Genomic DNA, 22,250 nt, shown 5'->3' with positions numbered 1-22,250 from the left:
CTTGGTGGGCTCAGGCAGTCCATTGAGCTGCATAGCGAAGTTCTAGAGTGTGGGGCTAATGCCAGAACTCAGAACTCTGACCTTGTCTCTTCCCTCACCTGAAGGTGAGGTGCTATTCACTCTGTGCTACCTGTCACAGTGGGTCATGCCACCTCTTTCTCTCCTAGCACTACAGTGAGAACCCCACATGAAGATGGAACTTGGGTGACCCTGCTTCCCTCCCCTGAACTTCAAGTTCACAGGCCCTGCAGTGACCCCAGAGGTCTAGTAGTGGGGTTAGGAGGGAGCTTTTGAATCAGGCTTTTCTGGGTCATCTCTTGAGCTTGCTGACTATTAGCATTGAGCACATAGGAACTTAGCTTACCTCTTACTCCCTCAATTCCCTGTCCTCAACATGAGGGTAACAGCACCATCTCATAAGGTTTTGAAGGTTTAGGAGGAATGTCAATATGACAGGTAAGGTGATGCGTGGTATAGTTACGGATTTATAAACCACTGGTGAGAGTGTTTGTTAGATGTCAGACAAACTTGTAGAAGGTGATGAGCAAACACAGACGGTGCTGCCTTCATAGACCCATCCTCTTTAAGTTCAGAAACCCAGTTTTCTCTACCACAATTCCTGTGCTCTTAAGACAATCCCATTGCCTTCCCCTCCCCAGCCCTCGATTTCCTTAGCCACAGAATAATCCTCTAGAATAGTGCAATCCCTTGGGAGTTGCCTGGCATTATACAGGAACATGATGAACACACTCTTCTAGGTGTGTCCCACCCACCTGAGTAAGACAATGGTCCAGGAAGCAGATAAACAACATGGCCTAAGGGCTCCCAGTGCCTGGGAGGAGCCAGACTGAGCCTTATAAAGGGACCAGTCTTTGTCCAGATGCACAGCACACTCACCTTCTCCTCAGTGACACCTCGTCAGCTCCGGTAAGTCTGCACCTAACTGTTTGCCAGGGGGGTTCGTCAGGGCCCAGTGTGTTCTTCTGTGTCCAGGAATAGGGAGAGCGGTGATGGGAGCGGATTCAGGAACCTGTATCCAGTCTCAACTCTGCCTGTTATGGGTCTTTCCAACGTGAACCCACTTGGTCCCAAGGGCCTATCTACAACAAGATGTCTGTACTGACGCTCCCATTGCTTATTTGGCTCTTCTGTGCCAACTCTGTTGGAGCATCCCTGGTGGGAGCTCAGTATATGAACCTTCCTCTCCTCCTTGTCTTCTTTTCTCTCTGGAATCATCTGACTCTCAGGCCATGGACTTTGCACCCCAACCTCAGGAGAGTGGGTGGCTCTCCCAAAGTCTGGAATATTCACCCAACCCCAGACCTGGGATGCCCACTTGCTATGCCCTGGTGATAAGGACTGCCACTACCTTGGATCAGGGACCTAGCACCTTAGGTTTTGAACCTCGTTCCCAGTTGAGGGAATTACCGGTGACCTTCTGTGCACAGAGCTCAGCTAAGGCCTTGTCCAAGTTGACAGAAGGCCTTAGGTGTTTTCACTTAGGGACACAAGAGTAATGATCTTTCTCCCATATCAGGAGACAATGGAAGTTTTTGTTAGATGCCCACCCATGGGAGCCATACACATTTCTTGAGAGTTTTGAAAATCTGGGGTGTGAGGGCTGCACTGTCCCATTTCTCTGCTTGGGGTCCAGACTGAGGGTGGAGGTACTGTCTTTGGGAAGTCAGACCTCTTTCCTTAAATGGAGTCGAGCGTTGGGGTTCCAGAGAGCAGGGAGGTACAAAGGTCATCTGAAGGAGCCTATCTCACCAAATTCACCCTAAACTCTAAAACTGAGTCTGGTATTTCTGTTCATTTCAAACATGATGCCAACACTGGTCAGTAGTCCTTTCAGTCTGCTGGGGATGGTCTAGGAAACCTTGTGGGAGCTCAGGACAGGGCTGTGTATCTCTGCTTACACTCACCATCCTACTCACACTGACCCCTGGGAGCCTCCAGGGCTTCTTTCATTTAGAGCTTGCTTTATGATCACAATGCGCACCTCAAGGCACTCATTCCAAGAGTAGCCCAGGGCAGGTCAGGCCAGACTCCTCAGGACGTCATTTTGTCCCCATGACTCTAACACTGACTGTGACCCTAGAGGAGATGGTGTTGATGCTCTTGAAGAGTAGAATCATCCAAATGCTGTGTTTGGCTCAGGTCCCAACTAAATGTCAGTCCTTTTCCATGTGGTTGACCCCTACCCTCCCTGCTTCTGCCTCCTGTGGCTCTGTCCACAGTGGGTTTCTGCATTCTCCTTACCTCCTCTGGGCCCTGACCTGCATGGGACCAGGCCTCAGCTTGGCCACACTCTCCTCTTTGTGAGGATCTCATCCCACCTCCTAGGATGGTACAGCTCCTCTGCTCCCAACAGGCTTACTTCACTGGATGCTCAGTTCCCACCCCGTTGTCCTGACTTAGGGACCCTCACCTGGGGGGAAGGATAACAAAGGTCCCCGTCTTTCTCTCTGGCAGCTTCCTTGAAAACCAAGATGAGCCATACTCCAGTTGAACAGTCCGTGATGGACTTGATCGTCCTGTTCCACAAATACACCAAACCTGATGACAAGATTGACAAGCCGGGCCTGCTGAAGATGCTGAAGGAGAATTTCCCTAACTTCCTCACGGCTTGTGTGAGTCTGGGTGACTTCTTAAGGTTGCTTGGGCCTGGCATGGCAGAGGGCTTAGGACAAGTCAATCCCATTTTCTGATCCTCAATATTCTCATCTGCAAAAAGGACTAAGAGGACGCTCCTGACTTATTATCAGGATGAAATAGATGGTACACGTGCCCAAGTGTAAAGGCATCTGGAGATCAAGGGTAGTTATCAGGTGGTGAAACAGAAGAGCCAAGAACGGTCCTCTCCCACTTGTCACTCTTCATCCAGGAGACTGAAGCCTCTAGAAGCCTCCATGAGATCCAAGGGAAGGTGATAGAAATCCCATGGCTGATCAAGTTCACCACCTTTCATTACAATGAAAGAGCTCATTCATAGACCTGATTTAGTCTGACATTAAAATATACTAAACTGATTACAAAAAATGAGGTTGCTAAGTGACAGACAGTAGGTGAGGGCACTGAGTACGGACGATTCAGGAAGGCAAATAGGAGATAGGAGAGGAGGGTTCAAAATGAAGAGACAAGGATCGGGCCTATCTTCAGTTTCTGGGTAGAACTTAGGTAGATGGGGTCCTGGAAGTGGGTTGGGAGAGCAGGACTGGGTCAACAGACCACCCACCCACCAGCTCATTGACCAGTGAAGATCTGGGCTGAGTCTGCCCACCACCTGGTCTCTGTTTCATGCTGATACTTGATCCAAGGAAAATCCCTTAGTGAATTGCAGGATAGTGCTAATGTCCCTCTCATTCCCAGATATCCTCCACTGGCCCACACCAGCTACACCTGTGCTGCCCCAGATGCTTCTCTCCCCTTTTCTGCCTCCTCCTCCTCCTGTTCCACCCATAACACTTTTGGGACTGAATTTATCTTTTCCACAGGAAAAAAAGGGCAAAGATTTCTTGGCCCATATCTTTGAGGACCAGGACAAGAATAACGACAAGAAGATCGACTTTTCTGAGTTTCTGTCGGTGTTGGGAGTCATAGCCACAGACTACCACAATCACAGCCATGGAGCCCCACTCTGTGCTGGTGGAGGACACTGAGCCCAGCCCAGCCTGACACCTCCAAGAAACAATAAAGTTTCTCTTTTGCCCTGAAACAGCCTGTTTCCTGCTTTTCTTTGGCTACTTATGCTGTCAGAACTGCCTCTTCTTGGTGAATGTAATTGTGGGTTCTCAATGGGGGGGACTTACCCAGGAATGTGCCAGGAGGGTGCCCTCCCTTTGTCCTCCAGCATAACTGACCACCTCTCTCAGCAGGGCCTCTATCCACCTCTGCCCCTGCTCCCTAGTGCAGCCAGGGTGCCAGGTCCCACGGTCAGCAGTGCAGAGCATTCTGCTGGCCCAGCCACGCTTTTCCTTCTCAAGCCATGGTCAGCCTCTGGGCATCCAGGAACTGTAGGAAGCAGGAGCTGAGGTTGAACACGGTGCCTCATGCCCACGTTTTCCAGCCCAGCATGAACCCAGGGACACAGGGGAGAAGGCACCACTGAAAGAGGCATTGGGTGGCAGCCATTGGGGGCACATGGGCACTGGTCACTGTAAATAGGACACTCATCAGCCCTTGGCCTGTGTCCTGGGCTTCTGGGCTGTGTCCTGTACCTGTGCATGTGTGTGTGTTTTATCCTGTGTGTGGACCTTGTGGAGGTGAGAGAACCACCCTGTCTGCTGAGCTGATCCTCCCAATGGTTTGCTAAATGCTGGGAGCTGGGTGTCTGGGGAAAGCACAGAGTGATGGGTGTTCCAGTAATGAGGAGTAAAGCTAGTTCTGGTGTCCAGAGAGTGTCTGGGCAGCAAGTGAGAAGATAGGACTGAAGAGGAGAGGGGAGGAGAGGGCAGGGAATGATGAGCAGAAAGCTCTGGCTGAGTCATCAGTGACAGTCCACTACACTAGCCATGGAATGAGGCATGCCATTACCCACACAGGGCCCTTCCCATCTGCCTCTGTCCTTCTTGGATCTACAGAACCAGCTCACACCTGGAGCACTGGGCCCAGCTGCTCCTTTCAGAGCTGGAGCATTGTGAGCCTACAGAGGTAGAGGCAGAGGATGAGGAGGCCTGGGGGTGAATGGTGTGAGTGCGCAGGGGGCTATGCCACACAGAGAAGAGCTTCCAGAAGCTAGGGTTAGGCAGGAGCAAAGAGTTGCTCTGATCACTGTCCCCATGGCCTGCAGTCTGGGAAGACTTCCTGGGGTGGGCTCTGGCACTGGGACTCCATCGATGGATAGCAGAGATGTTCTGTCTATAGAAGGCACATCAAGGCAGTCATGGTGATAACATGTTCTCTTCTGGGATCTACAGAAACAGCTCCAGAGCAAGTTCCAAAAAGACCTCAAGAGGCAATGCCGACTCCAGTGGCCTCTCCAGAGCCAGACCGGGCTCTGGGCACAGCTTTCACTGATTTTCACGAGGCAGAAGAACCACCTGCTGCGTGTGGGCAACTCGCTTCAGCTCCTGTGAAGTCTGCAGTCCCAGACCATAGGCCACAGCGTGTCAGCGGCCACTGCAGAGAGGGCTCCCCCTTTAGATACAGTTTTTGAACCTTTGAGTTTATGTTACATATGCTTAGAATTAAATTATATTTTTCTGATACTACTGAGTAAAATACGATCTACTTTAAAGAAAATGGAATGAAATACAATTAAAACTAAATTTAATTTAAGTTAAATCAAATTTAACTATGAACCTTCAGAGTGTGGTGCAAATCCATTTTTGCTGGGCCTCGGTGCTGTTATTATGAGTTATAGGCTGGGAATAGGTTATCTCTGAGAAGCCATCTAGCTCAAAGGATGTGGCATTCTTGAGACTCGAGACAATGGAGCTCTTGTAGAAATGACCAATGTGCAATTGCACAGGGTCCCTTTAAGTCAGGGCTATCCCTGGGCGACCACATTTCATTTGACTTCCTCTCCTAACAGCACATGGCCAAATTATGTTCTTAAACTCCCACCCCCATCTTCCAATTTGCAAAAATTGTAGTTTTTAACCAACAGAAAAATGTTCCTGACCACTGCACCTGGGATAGAAACTCCACCCCGTTCCACCCCCACTGAACAGCATCCTGAGCATCACCTCTGTAGATGCAGAGCCCCAAAGAGGTGTCAGGGGACAGGAAATATCCCAGGTCCTGGGTCCACAATCATCTCTTCTGCAGGCACCGCCTGCAAATCTCCTCTGGTATCAGACCCTCTCTCAGCCCTCAGCCTCTGAGCACTCGTTCAGCGGGGCCTTTTCCTAAGGCTCTCTGTCTCAGCTGAGCCCGGAACAATTACTTCCACCTGAACAAGGTTGTGCATGTGGCCTGGCTTCTCTCTTTACATCAGTCCACCAAACCACCCTGGAGAGACCGGACTAACTCCCTTCTAGGGCACCGTGCCATGGCAGACGCTACAATTTCTCAGGACAAATGGGTATCAGCATTGGACCAGACACATGCCCCTGCCTCAAGGAGATCAGCTCACTAGGTTGACACAGGTAGGAAATCAATTTTAATAGAATGTGATGAGTTGGACAGTTGACCTTTACCATAGTAAGTATGGAGAACATGAGCCCATTGGGGATCACACACCAGGCTCTCTTTAGGATGTGATTCCTAAATCATACCAGAAAATGAGTAACTGTATGTCTATCCACTTCATCCTAATTTTTCATGGAGCATGGCAATGGCGGGAAGCATTGTGAGGTTAAACAGAGGTTGGAGAATTCAAGGAGATTAGGTCCACGTTAGACGCCACGGTCAGTAGACTTGTACATATCGGAAATGTTCTTGGAAGTGGGGCCTCCCACCATGTGGGAAGCAACTCCTCCTTTTGGAAGATCAGGACTATGGTCTCCACAGCAGCTGTTCACTATTTCAAATTATACTTTTTAACCTGGCCTCTCTTTCCAGGGTCCTTAATTAAGTTTCACAGCCCACTTCAAAACTAGAGGTTTTTATATTTTTGATTGCTGTTAACATTAGATGCAATGGCCTAGAATTTTAACAATTATATTTCAACAAAAAAAAATAATAGTTTTAGAGTGAGGTCGATGTGCTGGAACTGCTAGGTACTAGAGATCAATGAAGCTAAAATAAGTGTTTTTCCTCCCTAATTTGGAATACAGACATATGGGGACAATGACACAATATGGTTCCCATAATTCAAGTGGGCTTAGTTGGCAGGCAGCATAAAGGAGGAAGAGCACATTTGATTGTGGAGAAGTAGTCTGTGTCCACTTCCAAGGAGAATCCCTAGAGAGAAGTTAAGATTTCTAGTCTGTTGACATACATCATATTCAACAGGAAGGTGAGGAATTCAAAGCTTTTTCAGGCAAAGAGAAGCATTAGAAAAATTGAATTGAGTCAGGAAACAGACATATTGGGGTGGACTGGGACCATCAGGAGGTAAGTTCCCAGGACAGGAAGAGGGATGGTTGAGCAGAGGAAGTTGGACACCAGCTCTGGGAGCCCTGGCAGGATGGTTCCTAGCAGGACCAGCAGGCCTGGTGCAGGAGGAGAGAAGACAAGTGGAGGGATTGGTTCAAGCTGGGAGGTTTGCAGGGAGGGTGTGGCCCTGAGACAAGTCAGTACCAGGGATCTTAGTCAGTGGAGAGCAGTTGGTGTGGTGGATCATGGGGTGCAGGCGGCATAGAGACAGAAGATCGTATTGACAGGAGAAAAGTGAAAAGGTCTAGAGAAGCAGGTCTCCCTGAGTTTGAGAGCAGGTGGACTGAGAAGGAGGGGAGGAGGGGACAGACAATACCAGTGAGTGAGGTGTAGGTGGGGAAAGGCTCAGACATGTCCTAAATGATGACAAGCTGCAGGGGATGGGCAGGAGAGGATGCCCCTGAAGTGGAGGGAGGTGATGGTCTCAGAACTGAGATGCTAATGACACGGTGAGAGTAGGAGGTGGAGGAGTCAACCACATGGACAAATACCTCACCCACCGAGTTTCCTGCAGGTGGGACAGAAGATTTTGGAGGCAGTTGCCTAATTTCTCCCTGAACAATGTGGCCTGATTGAGGGGTTAGCAGGAGACTGTGAATAGAGGTAGGGAGTGACCCAGCTGGATGATGGGATCCTCAAGGAGGGAAGCTCCGAAAGCAGCAGGTATGTGCCTAGAGGGGGCCCTGGATGTGCAGGAGAGTGCTGACTGGTCTCCTGGCCCATGGAGAGATCCCCATGTGTGGGAGAGCCAATGCTTGCCTAGGAAGCACTTGTGTCCTATTTATTTCTGAAATCCGCAGCCCCTAGCACATTTTATGACTTCAAAGAGCCCAAGGGTAATGACATGGCCCTTCCTATGAGAGATAAGGGGATCTGTCACTTATGATCCTCAGCATGTGCTCTCCTCCCTCTGTGCGCCGTCCTCCCTACTCTTCTTCAATCTTCTCTTCCACTTGTTGCCCAGACACTCCCTGGACTCCAGCACTAGCTTTACTCCTCATGCCTGGAACAGCCATCACTCTGTGCTTTCCCAAGACACCCAGCTCCCAGCATTTAGCAAACCATTGAGAGGATCAGCTCAGGAGACATGGTGGTTCTCACCTCCATAGGGACACCGCACAGGCTAAACCACACGCACACGCACACGCACATGCACACGCACACACACAGGTACAGGTACAGGACACAGCCCAGAAGCTCAGGACACAGGACAAGAAATCCGGTCTTCTGGGCACTGCTGAGTGTCCTGTTCAGAGTGACCATTGCCCATGTGCCCACAATATCATCCACCCAATGCCTTTTTCAGTGGTGCCATCTCCCCTATGTCCCTGTGCTGAAGCTCATGGGTGTGAGGCACCATGTGCACACCTTGCTCAGCTCCTGCTCCCTGGAGTTCCTGGATCACCCAATGCTGATCAGGGCTTGAAAAGGAAAAGCATGGCTGGGCCAGCAGAATGCTCTGCACTGCTGACTCTGGAACCTGGCATGGTGGCTGCACTAGGGAGCAGGGGCAGAGGTGGACAGAGGCCCTGCTGAGAGAGGTGGTCAGTTATGCTGGAGGACAAAGGGAGGGCACCCTCCTGGCACATTCCTGGGTAAGTCCCCCCATTGAGAACCCACAATTACATTCACCAAGAAGAGGCAGTTCTGACAGCATAAGTAGCCAAAGAAAAGCAGGAAACAGGCTGTATCTGGGCAAAAGACACACTTTATTGTTTCTTGGAGGTGTCAGGCTGGGCTGGACTCAGTGTCCTCCCCCAGAACAGAGCGGGGCTCCGTGGCTATGATTGTGGTAGTCCGTGGCTATGACTCCCAACACCGACAGAAACTCAGAAAACTCAATCTTCTTATCGTTATTCTTGTCCTGGTCCTCAAAGATATGGGCCAAGAAATCTTTGCCCTTCTTTTCCTGTGGAAGAGGTAAATTCAGTCCCAAAAGTATTATGAGTGGAATAGGAGGAGGAGGCAGAGGGTGAGAGAAGCATCTGGGGCCACACAGGTGTAGCTGGTGTGGGCCAGTGGAGGGTATCTGGGGATGAGGGGAACATTAGCATTACTCTGCAGGTCACTGAGGGATTTTCTTTGGATCAAGTATCAGCATGAAAGAGAGACCTAGTGGTGGTGGGCAGACTTAGCCCAGAGCCTCACTGATCAATGAGCTGGTGGATGGGTGGACGTTGTTTACACCCAGACCTGCTCCCCTGTCCCACTTCCAGGACTGGATCTACCTAAGTTCTACCCAGAAACTAGATAGGCCCTACCCCTTGTCTCTTCATTCCTAACCCTCCTTTCCTATCTCCTATTTGCCTTCCTGAATCGTCCGTACTCAGTGCCCTCCTTTGCTCACCTACTGTCTGTCACTTAGCAACCTCACTTTTTGTAATCAGTTCAGTATATTTTAATGTCAGACTAAATCAGGTCTATGAATGAGCTCTTTCATTGTAATGAAAGGTGGTAAACTTGATCAGCCATGGGATTTCTATCACCTTCCCTTGGATCTCATGGAGGCTTCTAGAGGCTTCAGTCTCCTGAATGAAGAGTGACAAGAGGGAGAGGACCGTTCTTTGCTCTTCTGTTTCATCACTTGATAACTACCCTTGTTATCCAGATGCCTTTACTCTTTGCCACATGTATCATCTCTTTCATCCTGATAATATGTCAGGAAAGTCCTTTTAGGCCTTTTTGCAGATGAGAATATTGAGGATCAGAGAATGGGATTGACTTGTCCCAAGTCCTCTGCCATGGAGGGCCCAAGAAACTTTAAGAAGTCACCCAGACTCACACAAGCCGTGAGGAAGTTAGGGAAATTCTCCTTCAGCATCTTCAGCAGGCCCTGCTTGTCAATCTTGTCATCAGGTTTGGTGTATTTGTGGAACAGGACGATCAAGTCCATCACGGACTGTTCAACTGGAGTATGGCTCATCTTGGTTTTCAAGGAAGCTGCCAGAGAGAAAGACGGGGACCTTTGTTATCCTTCCCCACAGGTGAGGGACCCTATGACAGGACAATGGGGTTGGTACTGAGACTCTAGTGAAGTGAGGCTCTGTTGGGATCAGAAGGAACTGTATTATTCTAGGAGGTGGGATGAGATGCTCATAAGAAGGAGAGTGTGCACAAGGCTGGGGCCTGGAAACATGCAGGTCAGGGTCCAGAGGAGATGGAGGAGAATACAGAAGCCCACTGTGGACAGAACCACAGGAGGCAGAAGCAGAGAGGGTAGAGGTCAACCACATGGAAAAGGACTGATGTTTTAGTTGGGACCTGAACCAAACACAGCATTTGGATGACTCTACTCTTCAAGAGCATCAGCACCATCTCCTCCTGGGTCACCGTCAGGGTTAGAATCATGGGGACAAAATAACTTCCTGACTAGTCTGGCCTGCCTTTCCCTGGCTGCTCTTGGAGTGAGTCCCCTGAGGTGCCTATTGTGAACATAAAGCAAGCTCTAAATGAGTGGTCCTCAACCTTCCTAATGCCGCAAAATTTTAATACAGTTCCTCATGTTGTGGTGACCCCAATTTCATTGTTATAAATTGAACAGAATTGAAGCGTAGTAATTAATCACAAAAACAATATGTAATTATATATGTGTTTTCCGATGGTCTTAGGCTACCCCTGTGAAAGGGTCGTTTGACCCCCAAAGGGGTCGCGACCCACAGGGTGAGAAACATTCCTCAAAATGAAATGGGCCCTGATGGCTTCCAGTGGTTGAGTGTGAGTAGAATGCTAAGTGTGAGCAGAGATATACATCCCTGTCGTGAGCTCTCAAAGGTTTTCCTGGACCATCCCCCCCCCAGTGGGAAAGAAAGACTGCTGACCACCGTTGGCATCATGTTTGAGATAAACAGAAATTCCTGCCTCAGTTTTAGACTCTTGGGTGGAATGTGGGCAGATAGGCTCCTTCTGATGACCTTTGTACCTCCCTGCTATCTGGAACCTCACGGATACACCACATTTAAGTACCTCCACCAACAGTCCGGACCCCAAGCAGAGAAATGGGACAGTGCAGCCCTCACACCCCAGACTTTCCAAAACTCTGAAGAAATGTGTATGGCCCACATGTTTGGGCTTCTAACAAAAACTACATTTTCTTATCATCTGGGGGAAAAAAATCCTTGCTACTATGTCTGTACATGGAACTACCCAAGGCCTTCTGTGAACTTGGCCAACGTCAGAGCTGAGCCCTGTGCACAGAAAATCACTGGTTATTCCCTCAGCTGGGGAGAAGGTCCAAAACATTAGTTGATGGGTTTCTGATTCATATACTGGCAGATCTTCTCACCATGGCAAGGTGAGTGGGTGTCCTAGGCTTTGGTTCAGGAGAACCTTCTGGACTTGGATAGAGACACCCACTCTCCCTGGAGGTTGGGGTGCAAATTGAGTCTTGCCCAACCTGTGGTCTGAGAGTTAGGTGAGTCCAGAGAGAAAAGAAGAGAAGGAGAGAGGAAGGGTCATTTCCTCAGCTCCCACCAGAGATGTTTGCACAGAGTTGTTACACAGAGGCCAACAGAGCAGTGGGAGCATCGGTCAAGTGATCTTGTAGATGAGATCCTCAGGACCCCAGTGCAATAAAGTTACACAGCCCCATAACAGGCAAAGTCTCATAAGAGGCAGAGCCCAGTTACAATCAGAACCCCAACACATCTGGACCCAAGCTGCTGAATCCTCTCCCATCACTGCTTTCCCTACTCCTGCAGACAGCAGAACACAATGGGCCCTGATGAACCTCCTGGCAAAGAGATAGGCGCAGACTTACCAAAGCTGACGAGGAGGCAGTGAGGAGAAGGTGAGTGTTCTATGCATCTGGGCAAAGACTGGTCTCTTTATAAGGCTCAATCTGGCTCCTCCCAGGCATTGGGAACCTTTGGGTCATATCTGTCTACTTCCTGGACCATTGTTTCACTCAAGTGGGTGGCACACACCTAGGAGTGTGTGTTCAGCATGTGCCAGTAAAATCCCAGGCAACTCCCAATGGAAAACACCTAGAGCCTTCTTCTGTCCTCACTTCGCTGGGGTCAAGGGTGTGGAAGACAATGGGATGTGTTGTAAAAGCATAGGAATTCTGGTACAGAAAACTGAGTTTCTGAACTTAAAGAGGATGCGACTCTGAGATGCATCATGGTCTGTGTTTACTCATCACCCACTCCTTCCACAATTTTGTTGTGGCATCTAACACAAACTCTCTCCAGCGGTTTATAAGTCCATAACTATACTGCACATCACCTTAGCCCCACACTCTAGAAATTCACTTCGTAGCTCCAGGGCCCACCGGGCCCACCAAGGAAGCCACTGTCTAGATTCAGGGATGATGACCACCACGAAATGAGCCAGCAGGAGATGGGGCAAAGTTGCCACCCCTCCCATGATGATGCCTTCCTATAAATTCTTCAATGATGTTTCTCCTTCCCTTAGGCAAAATAGTCTGCTTAGGTGTCAGTAGCTCATGCCCTGAGGTCTGTTATGTCCTAACCTGTGGTGGAAAATCGAGTTCAGGTGCAGGAAACAAGAGCTTGCAGGTCAGGATGAAACCTGGGTACCTCTGGAGACACACCATCCTGATTCACTGAAGAGTCCTGGTTCCTGCTCTCTGTTACCCTTAGAACATTCTTCCGTGGAGCAAGGGACTGCTCAGGCATTGGGCACCCTGGGACCAGGCCCACCGCTGAGCTCCCAGGTCAGCGCCCCCCCGCCCCCCAGTGCACTGGCCTCCATGCTTCAGCCTGTCCTTTCTGTCCCCAATTATATCCATATTTGCATCAGCACCAGACCTCTCTGGTTCACTCATTTAATTTCTTCTCTCCCCCACTCAAAGCCTCCCAGGAAGGATACACAGAACACCTGGAGCACTAGCTGTCTCCTGGCAGGGGAAGTGAGATGGCATGCCCACTTTGTCCCTGGTGTAGCTTTTGATACTTGAACAATGTCAAAATACTTTAAATTAGTTTCTAATTATTTTAATTGAAGTTTTGCTTTGTTCAAATCTGGCCTTACTTTCAGAGTCTGAACTATGTATAGTCCTCAGCTTCCGGAATCTAAACATCATTGATCTGTTGTACGGTCTCTCTGTTATTTTACTTATATACTTATTTTCCCTTAGTCTTCATTATTATTCAACTTCCCCGCTCCCCCCAAAAAAAGCAAAAAGATAATATATATGTTTCCCGTTTATTTTTATGCATATTCATCAATGTAAATGATTATTTTGACCTATGTTCTATCTATGTCCTTTATTTGATATAGATCACTCATACAGAAAAATAAAATACACTACAATGTACAGCCCAATGAATTATCTCCAACACCTGTGACTGCCACCCAGGTCAATGAATAAAATATTTCCACTGCCCCTACCAGTCACTGCCTCTTTCCTCTCTTCCTGAATACCATCATCTGGACATTTTGTTAAGGCTTTCTCTTTGTTTCATTTGTATTTTACCACATAAGCAAATTTACTTGAGGGTGAACATATGTATATTCTTCTGTATTTACCTTAATTTGCTCAGTATTACATTTATGAGTGATAACCATGTTGTACTGTTTGTACTGATATCTTGGTTTATATATCACATTGTTTTCTATAATTCTGCTTTAGATATCACATGCCCTCAATTTTCTTGTTTTCATTCTGTATGGTTTCCAGCTCAGGTGACTATGGATTTTAACCTCTGACTTCTTGTTCCTGTGGGAATCAGCCACCCTGTCTGGGGAGGTATGTAGAAAGAGCCCAGGGCAGTCCCTGGTTGTGTAAGTCTTGGGTGTTTAAGGAATAAGAAGGGGATGAGCCCATGTTTCAGGGACCAACTTCAAAACAGCCCTGTTTATTGTCAGAGACATTAGTGTTTGCAACTATAGTGACTAACAGCCAAGACCCAACTGAGCATCTCCCTTATCACTCACCACCACCAGAAAGGCTATAGGTATCTTCCAATCCCTGAACCAACACTTCTTTGGCAACATGGTCTACACATCCAGGTCAATCACTTGGAACCATCTCGCAAGCATTTACTCTTTATCCTGACTCTCTCTTGCATTCATCCCAATGGATTCTGAACTCCAACTGTCCTTGGCTGTTTGGTGCGGAGACCTGGACAATTTGATCATGAAACAAAATTTAAGGAGAACCCACTGATCACTACTCACTGTGCTTTGGGATGAACACATGGCAAGGGAAATTTTTTAAAGAATTTATCTCCCCTCAATGCTCACACTTTAGAAGTGAACAAAAAGAATAAAATAGAAATTGTGCATGTTGGAGATGTACACTGACACACTGTATAACCCCCAAAAAAGAGGGGTAACTTTCTGAGGAGGAGAGGCAGACCGAGATACCTTAGATGAGGCATTTGAATGAATGTCAACACCTAGTATTCAAGCAAGTAAACCAGGAAAAGAGATTCCAGACCATGACATGTGAGCAAAACTACTGCGCAGAACAGACATGACTTCAGGAAGACAGAAACAGGTCTAGAATGAAGAGTGTTGGAAGTGACAGGGTTGGGACAGGTACCAACTATGACCCACCCAGTACCCAACCCCTCTTCTGAACTAACAGAGCCCAGTTTGCTTGGAGTTTAGGGTGCCCAGTACCTCCATGTGTGTCTGGTTTCCTCTAAGACATTCTGACAGTCCTGTCCATGCTTTCCCTGTGCCCCTTGCAACCAAGAGTGAACATGTGTCCCACCAGTTCTGCCCAATGAAACTGAGTGATGCTGGGCCAGGCTTCTGGCACTCTGCTGTTCTGACAGGAGGGGACAGGGAGAGCTGGCCCTGCCATGCCTCAACCCATGCCTGGGTTGCTGGTCCGGGACACAGGCAGTCATCAAAAATACTTACCCAAGTGAGTTAAAGAGTTACAGCTTCATAAAAACCTCCAAATGAATGAATTTAGAAACTTTATTCAAAAATGCCCCAAACTGGAAGTAACCAAGATGTCATTCAAAAGGTGAATGAGTAAACGAACTGTGGCACACCCATACAGTGGAATATTATCCAGCAAGAAGAAGAATTGAGCTATCAAGCCACAAGAAGACATGGAGGAAACGACAAGGATGTTGCTGAGTGAAGGAGGCCATTCTGAAACAGCCACATACTGTATGATTTCAAATATATGACATTATAGAAAAAGCAAAACCATATTGACAATTAAAATATCAGTAATCATCAAGATTCAGGATAGGAGGGGATGGCTGAATAGTTGGGGCACCGGTGTTTTTTGAGGCAATGAAACTGCTTTGCATGATACTGTGATGATGAATATGTGGCATTTCACATTTGTCCAAAACCACAGAATTTCACAATAGGAACTGACCCCTAGTTAAACCATGGACTTTAGTTCAGAATAATGTATCAATATTGGTTCATCGAATTTAACAAATGTTCCACACTAATTAAGATATTAATAAACAGGGGATACTGTGGGGAGAGGGGGTATATAGGAAATAAACTCTCTGTTCCATAATTTTCAGCCAGTATAAAACGGTTCTAAAAATTAGAGTATATGAATAATAAAAACAATAAGATTGAGTTTCTTTTTATTGTAAGCCACGGTAGATTGAAACAAATAGCCCTGGAGAGTTATCTACAAGTACCTTCCTGACCTATGATGCCGGGTTATGAGCAAGCATTCTATTTTCTTCTTTTCTGTATTTTCTGGAGATCTCTTAAAATCTTATCTAAAAGCTAGCTAATAAATCAAATCTGTTGTTTGAGAACTAAGTCTCTGCATGTAAACTTACTAGCATTTTAGATTGTCTGTCCACCAGGAAATTACTTAACCAATTTATTTTATTTATTTATTTTTAAATATATTTTTATTGATTTCAGAGAGGAAGGGGGAGTGAGAGGGAAATAGAAACATCAATGAGGACATAGAATAATTCATCAGCTGCCTCCTGCATGCCCCACACTGGGGATTAAGCCCACAACTTGGACTTGGGACCTCCTGGTTTATAGGTCGATGCTCAACCCCTGAACCATGCTAGCTGGGCCCAATTTATTTTAATTCCTTGGCCTATCTACTCTCCTCCCCAGAAAGTTACCCCACTCTTCTTGGGTTATAGACTGTGTCTTTGTACATCTCCAACATCCACAGTGTCTATTTTATTCTTTTTATCTTCACTTCTAAAGGGTGAGCATAGAGGGGAGATAATTCTTAAAAATTTTCCTTGCCATATATTCATCCGAAAGTACAGTGAGTGGTGCTTAGTGGTTTCTTCGTAAATTTTGTACCTTGAACAAATGGTCCAGGTCTTTGTTCCAAACAGCCGAGGACAGCTGGGGTCCAGAATCCATTGGGATGAATGAAAGAGTGGCTCAGGATAAACAGTAAATGCTCATGAGGTGATTCCAAGTGATGGACCTGAACATATAGCCCATGTTGCCAAAGAACGTTTGACTCAGGGAATGGAAGATACCTATAGCCTTTCTGGTGGTGGTGAGTGATAAGGGCGATGCTGGGGTGGGACTTGGCTGTTAGTCACAATAGTTGCAAACACTAATGTCTCTGACAATAAACAGGGCTGTCTTGAAGTTGGTCCCTGAAACATGGGCTCATCACCTTCTTCTTCCTTAAACACCCACGACTTACACAACCAGAGCCTGCCCTGGGCCCTTTCCACATACCTCACCAGACAGGGTGTCTGATTCCCCTAGGAACATGAGGTCAGAGGTCAAAATCCCGAGTCACCTGAGATGGAAACCATTGAAAAAGAAGACAAAGTGATGAGCATGTGGTATCTAAAGCAGCATTATAAAAAAATTATGGCACATTCATATAAAGATATATATATAGTATACAATGAAGAACAAACACAGTACAATAAACAGCTTGTAAATGTAATACTGAGAAAAATAAGGCAGACAAAGAAGAATACATAGAATATGTTTCCCTTCAAATAAAATTTGAAAGTAGGGGAAATGGCAGTGTTCAGAAATGTATGCTTAGGTGGTAAAATGAAACAGAGAAAGGGTCTTATTAAAAAAGATCTGATGGTGGTTTTGGAGAATAGAGAAAGCAGGCGGGTACGGGTGGTGGCAACGTTTTACTGATTGACGTGGGTACAATCACAATTGTAAGAGATTCATTAGAGTGTGTATTGTAGTTTGTTGTACTTTACTGCATAATTAATCTTTACTAAAAAAAAAAATATGGATAGAACACGGGCCAAAATAACTATTTATATTGGTGAGTCTGCATAAAAATAAACAGAAAACATATATTTCCTTTTTGGCTTTTTATGGGGAAATTGAATGTTAATGAAGAATAAAGAAATATAAGTATATAAGTAAAAATAAGATACCTTGCAACGGATTAATGATGTTCAGATTCCAGAAGCCAAGAACTATACATAGCTCAGACTGTGAAAGTGAGGGCAAGACTGAACAAACAAAAACTTAAATATAAAAATTGAAAATGAATTTGAAGTATCTTGACATTGTTCACATTTCAAAAGCTATACCAGGGCGAATGTGGGAATGACATTTCAGTTCCTCTGCTCCAAGTGACCCCCTCTCCAGGTTTCCTGTGTATCCTTCACAGCAGGCTTTTCGTGGTGGTGAGAACACATTACATAAGTGAACCAGAGAGGGCTGGTGCTGGTGCAAATGTGGACATAACTGGGGACAGAAGGGCCAGGTGTGGAAGCCCAATGCATTGGGGGGTAGGGGCAGGCCGAACCAGGCTCAGCAAGGGGCCTGGTCCCAGGGTACCCAGTGCCTGAGCAATCCCCTTACTCATGGAAGGATCTTCTAAGTGGAGCAGAGAGCAGGAACAAGGATTCCTCAGTGAGTCAGCAGGGTCAATCCCCAAAGGTCCCTAGGCCTCATCCTACCTCCAAGCTCCTGTCTCCTGCACCTGAACTAGAGTTTCCACAGCAGGTTGGGACATAGCAGACCATGGGGCATAGCCTTGACTCCTAAGCAGACTGTCTTGCATAAGGGAAGGAGGGACATCATTGAAGACTTTATAAGAAGGCATCATCATGAGAGGGGAGGCAACATTGCCCAATTTCCTGCTGGCTCATTTCATGGTGGTCACCATCCCTGAGTACAGACAGTGGCTTCCTTGGTGGGCTCAGGCAGTCCATGGAGCTGCATAGCGAAGTTCTAGAATGTGGGGCTAATGCCAGAACTCAGAACTCTGACCTTGTCTCTTCCCTCGCCTGTAGGTGAGGTGCTATTCACTCTGTGCTACCTGTCACAATGGGTCATGCCAGCTCTTTCTCTCCTAGCACTACAGTGAGAACCACACATGAAGATGGAACTTGGGTGACCCTGCTTCCCTCCCCTGAACTTCAAGTTCACAGGCCCTGCAGTGACCCCAGAGGTCTAGTAGTGGGGTTAGGAGGGAGCTTTTCAATCAGGCTTTTCTGGGTCATCTCTTGAGCTTGCTGTCTATTGGCATGTTCACATAGGAACTTAGCTTACCTCTTACTCCCTCAATTCCCTGTCCTCAACATGAGGGTAACCGCACCATCTCATAAGGTTTTGAAGGTTTAGGAGGAATGTCAATATGACAGGCAAGGTGATGCGTGGTATAGTTATGGACTTATAAACCACTGGTGAGAGTTTTTGTTAGATGTCAGACAAACTTGTAGAAGGTGATGAGCAAACATAGACGATGCTGCCTTCAGAGACCCATCCTCTTTAAGTTCAGAACCCCAGTTTTCTCTACCACAATTCCTGTCCTTTTAAGATAATCCCATTGTCTTCCCCACCCCAGCCCTAGATTTCCTTAGCCACAGAATAATCCTCTAGAATAGTGCAATCCCTTGGGAGTTGCCTGGCATTATACAGGAACATGATGAACACACTCTTCTAGGTGTGTCCCACCCACCTGAGTGAGGCAATGGTCCAGGAAGCAGAGAAACAACATGGCCTAAGGGCTCCCAGTGCCTGGGAGGAGCCAGGCTGAGCCTTATAAAGGGACCAGTCTTTGCCCAGATGCACAGCACACTCACCTTCTCCTCAGTGACACCTCGTCAGCTCCGGTAAGTCTGCACCTAACTGTTTGCCAGGGGGGTTCGTCAGGGCCCAGTGTGTTCTTCTGTGTCCAGGAATAGGGAGAGCGGTGATGGGAGCGGATTCAGGAACCTGTATCCAGTCTCAACTCTGCCTGTTATGGGTTTTTCCAACTTGATCCCACTTGGTCCCAAGGGCCTATCTACAACAAGATGTCTGTACTGATGCTCCCATTGCTCTGCTGGCTCTTCTGTGCCAACTCTGTTGGAGCATCCCTGGTGGGAGCTCAGTATATGAACCTTCCTCTCCTCCTTGTCTTCTTTTCTCTCTGGAATCATCTGACTCTCAGGCCATGGCCTTTGCACCCCAACCTCAGGAGAGTGGGTGGCTCTCCCAACGTCTGGAAGATTCTCCCAAACCCAGACCTGGGATGCCCACTTGCTATGCCCTGGTGATAAGGACTGCCACTACCTTGGATCAGGGACCTATCACCTTAGGTTTTGAACCTCGTTCCCAGCTGAGGGAATGACCAGTGACCTTCTGTGCACAGGGCTCTGCTAAGGCCTTGGCCAAGTTGACAGAAGGCCTTAGGAGTTTTCACTTAGGGACATAACAGAGAGGCTCTTTCTCCCAGATCAGGAGACAATGGAAGTTTTTGTTAGATGCCCACCCATGGGAACCATACACATTTCTTGAGAGTTTTGAAAATCTGGGGTGTGAGGGCTGCACTGTCCCATTTCTCTGCTTGGGGTCCAGACTGAGGGTGGAGGTACTGGCTTTGGGAAGTCAGACCTCTTCACTTAAATGTGATCGAGCGTTGGGGTTCCAGAGAGCACGGAGGTACAAAGGTCATCTGAAGGAGCCTATCTCCCCAAATTCACCCTAAACTCTAAAACTGTTGCAGGTATTTCTGTTCATTTCAAACATGATGCCAAAACAGGTCAGCAGTCCTACTTTCAATCTGCTGGGGATGGTCTAGGAAACCTTGTGGGAGCTCAGGACAGGGCTGTGTATCTCTGTTCACACTCACCGCTGGGAGCCTCCAGGGCTTCTTTCATTTAGAGCTTGCTTTATGATAACAATGGGCACCTCAGGGGACTTATTGTAAGAGCAGCCCAGGGCAGATCAGGCCATACTTTTCAGGACTTCATTTTGTCCCCATGACTCTAACCCTGACTGTGACCCTGGAGGAGATGGTGTTGATGCTCTTGAAGAGTAGTGTCATCCAAATGCTGTGTTTGGCTCAGGTCCCAAATAAATGTCAGTCCTTTTCCATGTGGTTGACCCCTACCCTCCCTGCTTCTGCCTCCTGTGGTTCTGTCCACAGTGGGTTTCTGTATTCTACCTACCTCCTCTGGGCCCTGACCTGCATGGGACCAGGCCCCAGCTTAGTCACACTCTCCTCTTAGTGAGGATCTCATCCCACCTCCTAGGATGATACAGCTCCTCTGCTCCCAACAGGCTTACTTCACTGGATGCTCAGTTCCCACCCCATTGTCCTGACTTAGGGACCCTCACCTGGGGGGAAGGATAACAAAGGTCCCCGTCTTTCTCTCTGGCAGCTTCCTTGAAAACCAAGATGAGCCATACTCCAGTTGAACAGTCCGTGATGGACTTGATCGTCCTGTTCCACAAATACACCAAACCTGATGACAAGATTGACAAGCAGGGCCTGCTGAAGATGCTGAAGGAGAATTTCCCAAACTTCCTCACGGCTTGTGTGAGTCGGGGTGACTTCTTAAGGTTGCTTGGGCCTGGCATGGTGGAGAACGTTGGACAAGTCAATCCCATTTTCTGATCCTCAATATTCTCATCTGCAAAAAGGCCTAAGAGGACGCTCCTGACTTATTATCAGGATGAAAGAGATGGTACATGTGTCCAAGTGTAAAGGCATCTGGAGATCAAGTGTAGTTATCGGGTGGTGAAATAGGAGAGTAAAGAACGGATCCCCTCCCACTTGTCACTCTCCATCCAGGAGACTGAAGCCCATAGGCTCAGGCTTTGCCTCTAGGAGCCTCCATTCGGTTCTCTGAGATCCAAGGGAAGGTGATAGATCCCATGGCTGACAAAATTTAACACCTTTCATTACAATGAAAGAGCTCATTCATAGACCTGACTTAGTCTGACAGTTAGAATATACTGAACTCATTAGAAAAAGAGAGGCTACTAGGTGACACAGAGAGTAGGTAAGCAAAAGAGGGCACTGAGAATGGAAGATTCAGGAAGGCAAATAGGAGATAGGAGAGGGTTCAGAATGAAGAGACAAGGATAGGGCCTATCTTCAGTTTCTGGATAGAACTTAGGTAGATGGGGTCCTGGAAGAGGGGGAGCAGGTCTGGTTCAAAAGACCACCCACCCACTAGCTCATTGATCAGTGAGGATCTGGGCTGAGTCTGCCCACCATCAATAGGTCTCTCTTTCATGCTGAAACTTGATCCAAGGAAAATCTCTTAGTGAATTGCAGGATAATGCTAATGTCCCTCTCATTCCCAGATATCCTCCACTGGCCCACACCAGCGACACCTGTGTGGCTCCAGATGCTTCTCTCCCCCTTTCTGCCTCCTCCTCCTCATGTTCCACCCATAAAACTTTTGGGACTGAATTTATCTTTTCCACAGGAAAAAAAGGGCAAACATTTCTTGGCCCATATCTTTGAGGACCAGGACAAGAATAACGACAAGAAGATCGAGTTTTCTGAGTTTCTGTCGGTGTTGGGAGTCATAGCCACGGACTACCACAATCACAGCCATGGAGCCCCACTCTGTTCTGGTGGAGGACACTGAGCCCAGCCCAGCCAGACACCTCCAAGAAACAATAAAGTTTCTCTTATGCCCTGATACAGCCTGTTTCCTGCTTTCCTTTGGCAACTTATGCTGTCCAAACCTCCCCTTCTTAGTGAATGTAATTTGGGATCTCCACGGAGTGATTTACCCAGGAATGTGCCAGGAGGGTGCCCTCCCTCTAGCCGACAGTATAACTGACCACCTCTCTCAGCAGGGCCTCTGTCCACCTCTGCCCCTGCTCCCTAGTGCAGCCAGCGTGCCAGGTCCCACGGTCAGCAGTGCAGAGCATTCTGCTGGCCCAGCAATGCTTTTCCTTCTCAAGTCATGATCAGCCTCTGGGCATCCAGGACCTGCAGGGAGCAGGAGCTGAGGTGTGAACAAGGTGCCTCATGCCCACGTTTTCCAGCCCAGCATGAACCCAGGGACACAGGGGAGAAGGCACCACTGACAAAGGCATTGGGTGGC

At 47.6% G+C, this 22,250-nt stretch overlaps 4 protein-coding genes across 6 annotated transcripts in view; 3 read left to right on the top strand and 1 right to left on the bottom strand.

The window, feature by feature from the left end:
* Positions 1-22,250, top strand: part of S100A8 (S100 calcium binding protein A8) — a 238,774-nt gene that overhangs the window by 184,702 nt on the left and 31,822 nt on the right. The window lies entirely within an intron of this gene.
* On the top strand, positions 825-3,716 carry LOC132221132 (protein S100-A7-like). The gene is made up of 3 exons (XM_059675079.1): positions 825-927; positions 2,476-2,633; positions 3,498-3,716. The coding sequence occupies exons 2-3, from the start codon at positions 2,493-2,495 to the stop codon at positions 3,660-3,662; spliced, it is 306 nt and encodes a 101-aa protein (XP_059531062.1). The 5' UTR covers positions 825-927; positions 2,476-2,492; the 3' UTR covers positions 3,663-3,716.
* LOC132221131 (protein S100-A7-like) lies at positions 8,735-11,949 on the bottom strand. 2 transcript variants are annotated; one of them, XM_059675076.1, is made up of 3 exons: positions 11,801-11,949; positions 9,827-9,984; positions 8,735-8,953 (listed from the first exon to the last, which is right to left on the bottom strand). In XM_059675076.1, the coding sequence occupies exons 2-3, from the start codon at positions 9,965-9,967 to the stop codon at positions 8,789-8,791; spliced, it is 306 nt and encodes a 101-aa protein (XP_059531059.1). In that variant the 5' UTR covers positions 9,968-9,984; positions 11,801-11,949; the 3' UTR covers positions 8,735-8,788. The 2 variants fall into 2 exon arrangements, with proteins under 2 accessions (XP_059531059.1, XP_059531061.1); XM_059675078.1 differs by lacking the exon at positions 11,801-11,949 and adding an exon at positions 10,903-11,152.
* LOC132221133 (protein S100-A7-like) lies at positions 18,882-21,839 on the top strand. 2 transcript variants are annotated; one of them, XM_059675080.1, is made up of 3 exons: positions 18,882-19,031; positions 20,565-20,722; positions 21,621-21,839. In XM_059675080.1, exons 2-3 carry the CDS (start codon positions 20,582-20,584, stop codon positions 21,783-21,785), a joined length of 306 nt encoding a protein of 101 aa, XP_059531063.1. In that variant the 5' UTR covers positions 18,882-19,031; positions 20,565-20,581; the 3' UTR covers positions 21,786-21,839. The 2 variants fall into 2 exon arrangements, with proteins under 2 accessions (XP_059531063.1, XP_059531064.1); XM_059675081.1 differs by lacking the exon at positions 18,882-19,031 and adding an exon at positions 19,039-19,453.

This window comes from Myotis daubentonii, chromosome 18 (genome assembly GCF_963259705.1).
Source record: "Myotis daubentonii chromosome 18, mMyoDau2.1, whole genome shotgun sequence".
NCBI lineage: Eukaryota > Metazoa > Chordata > Mammalia > Chiroptera > Vespertilionidae > Myotis > Myotis daubentonii.
This window is presented reverse-complemented; position numbering and strand designations above follow the sequence as displayed.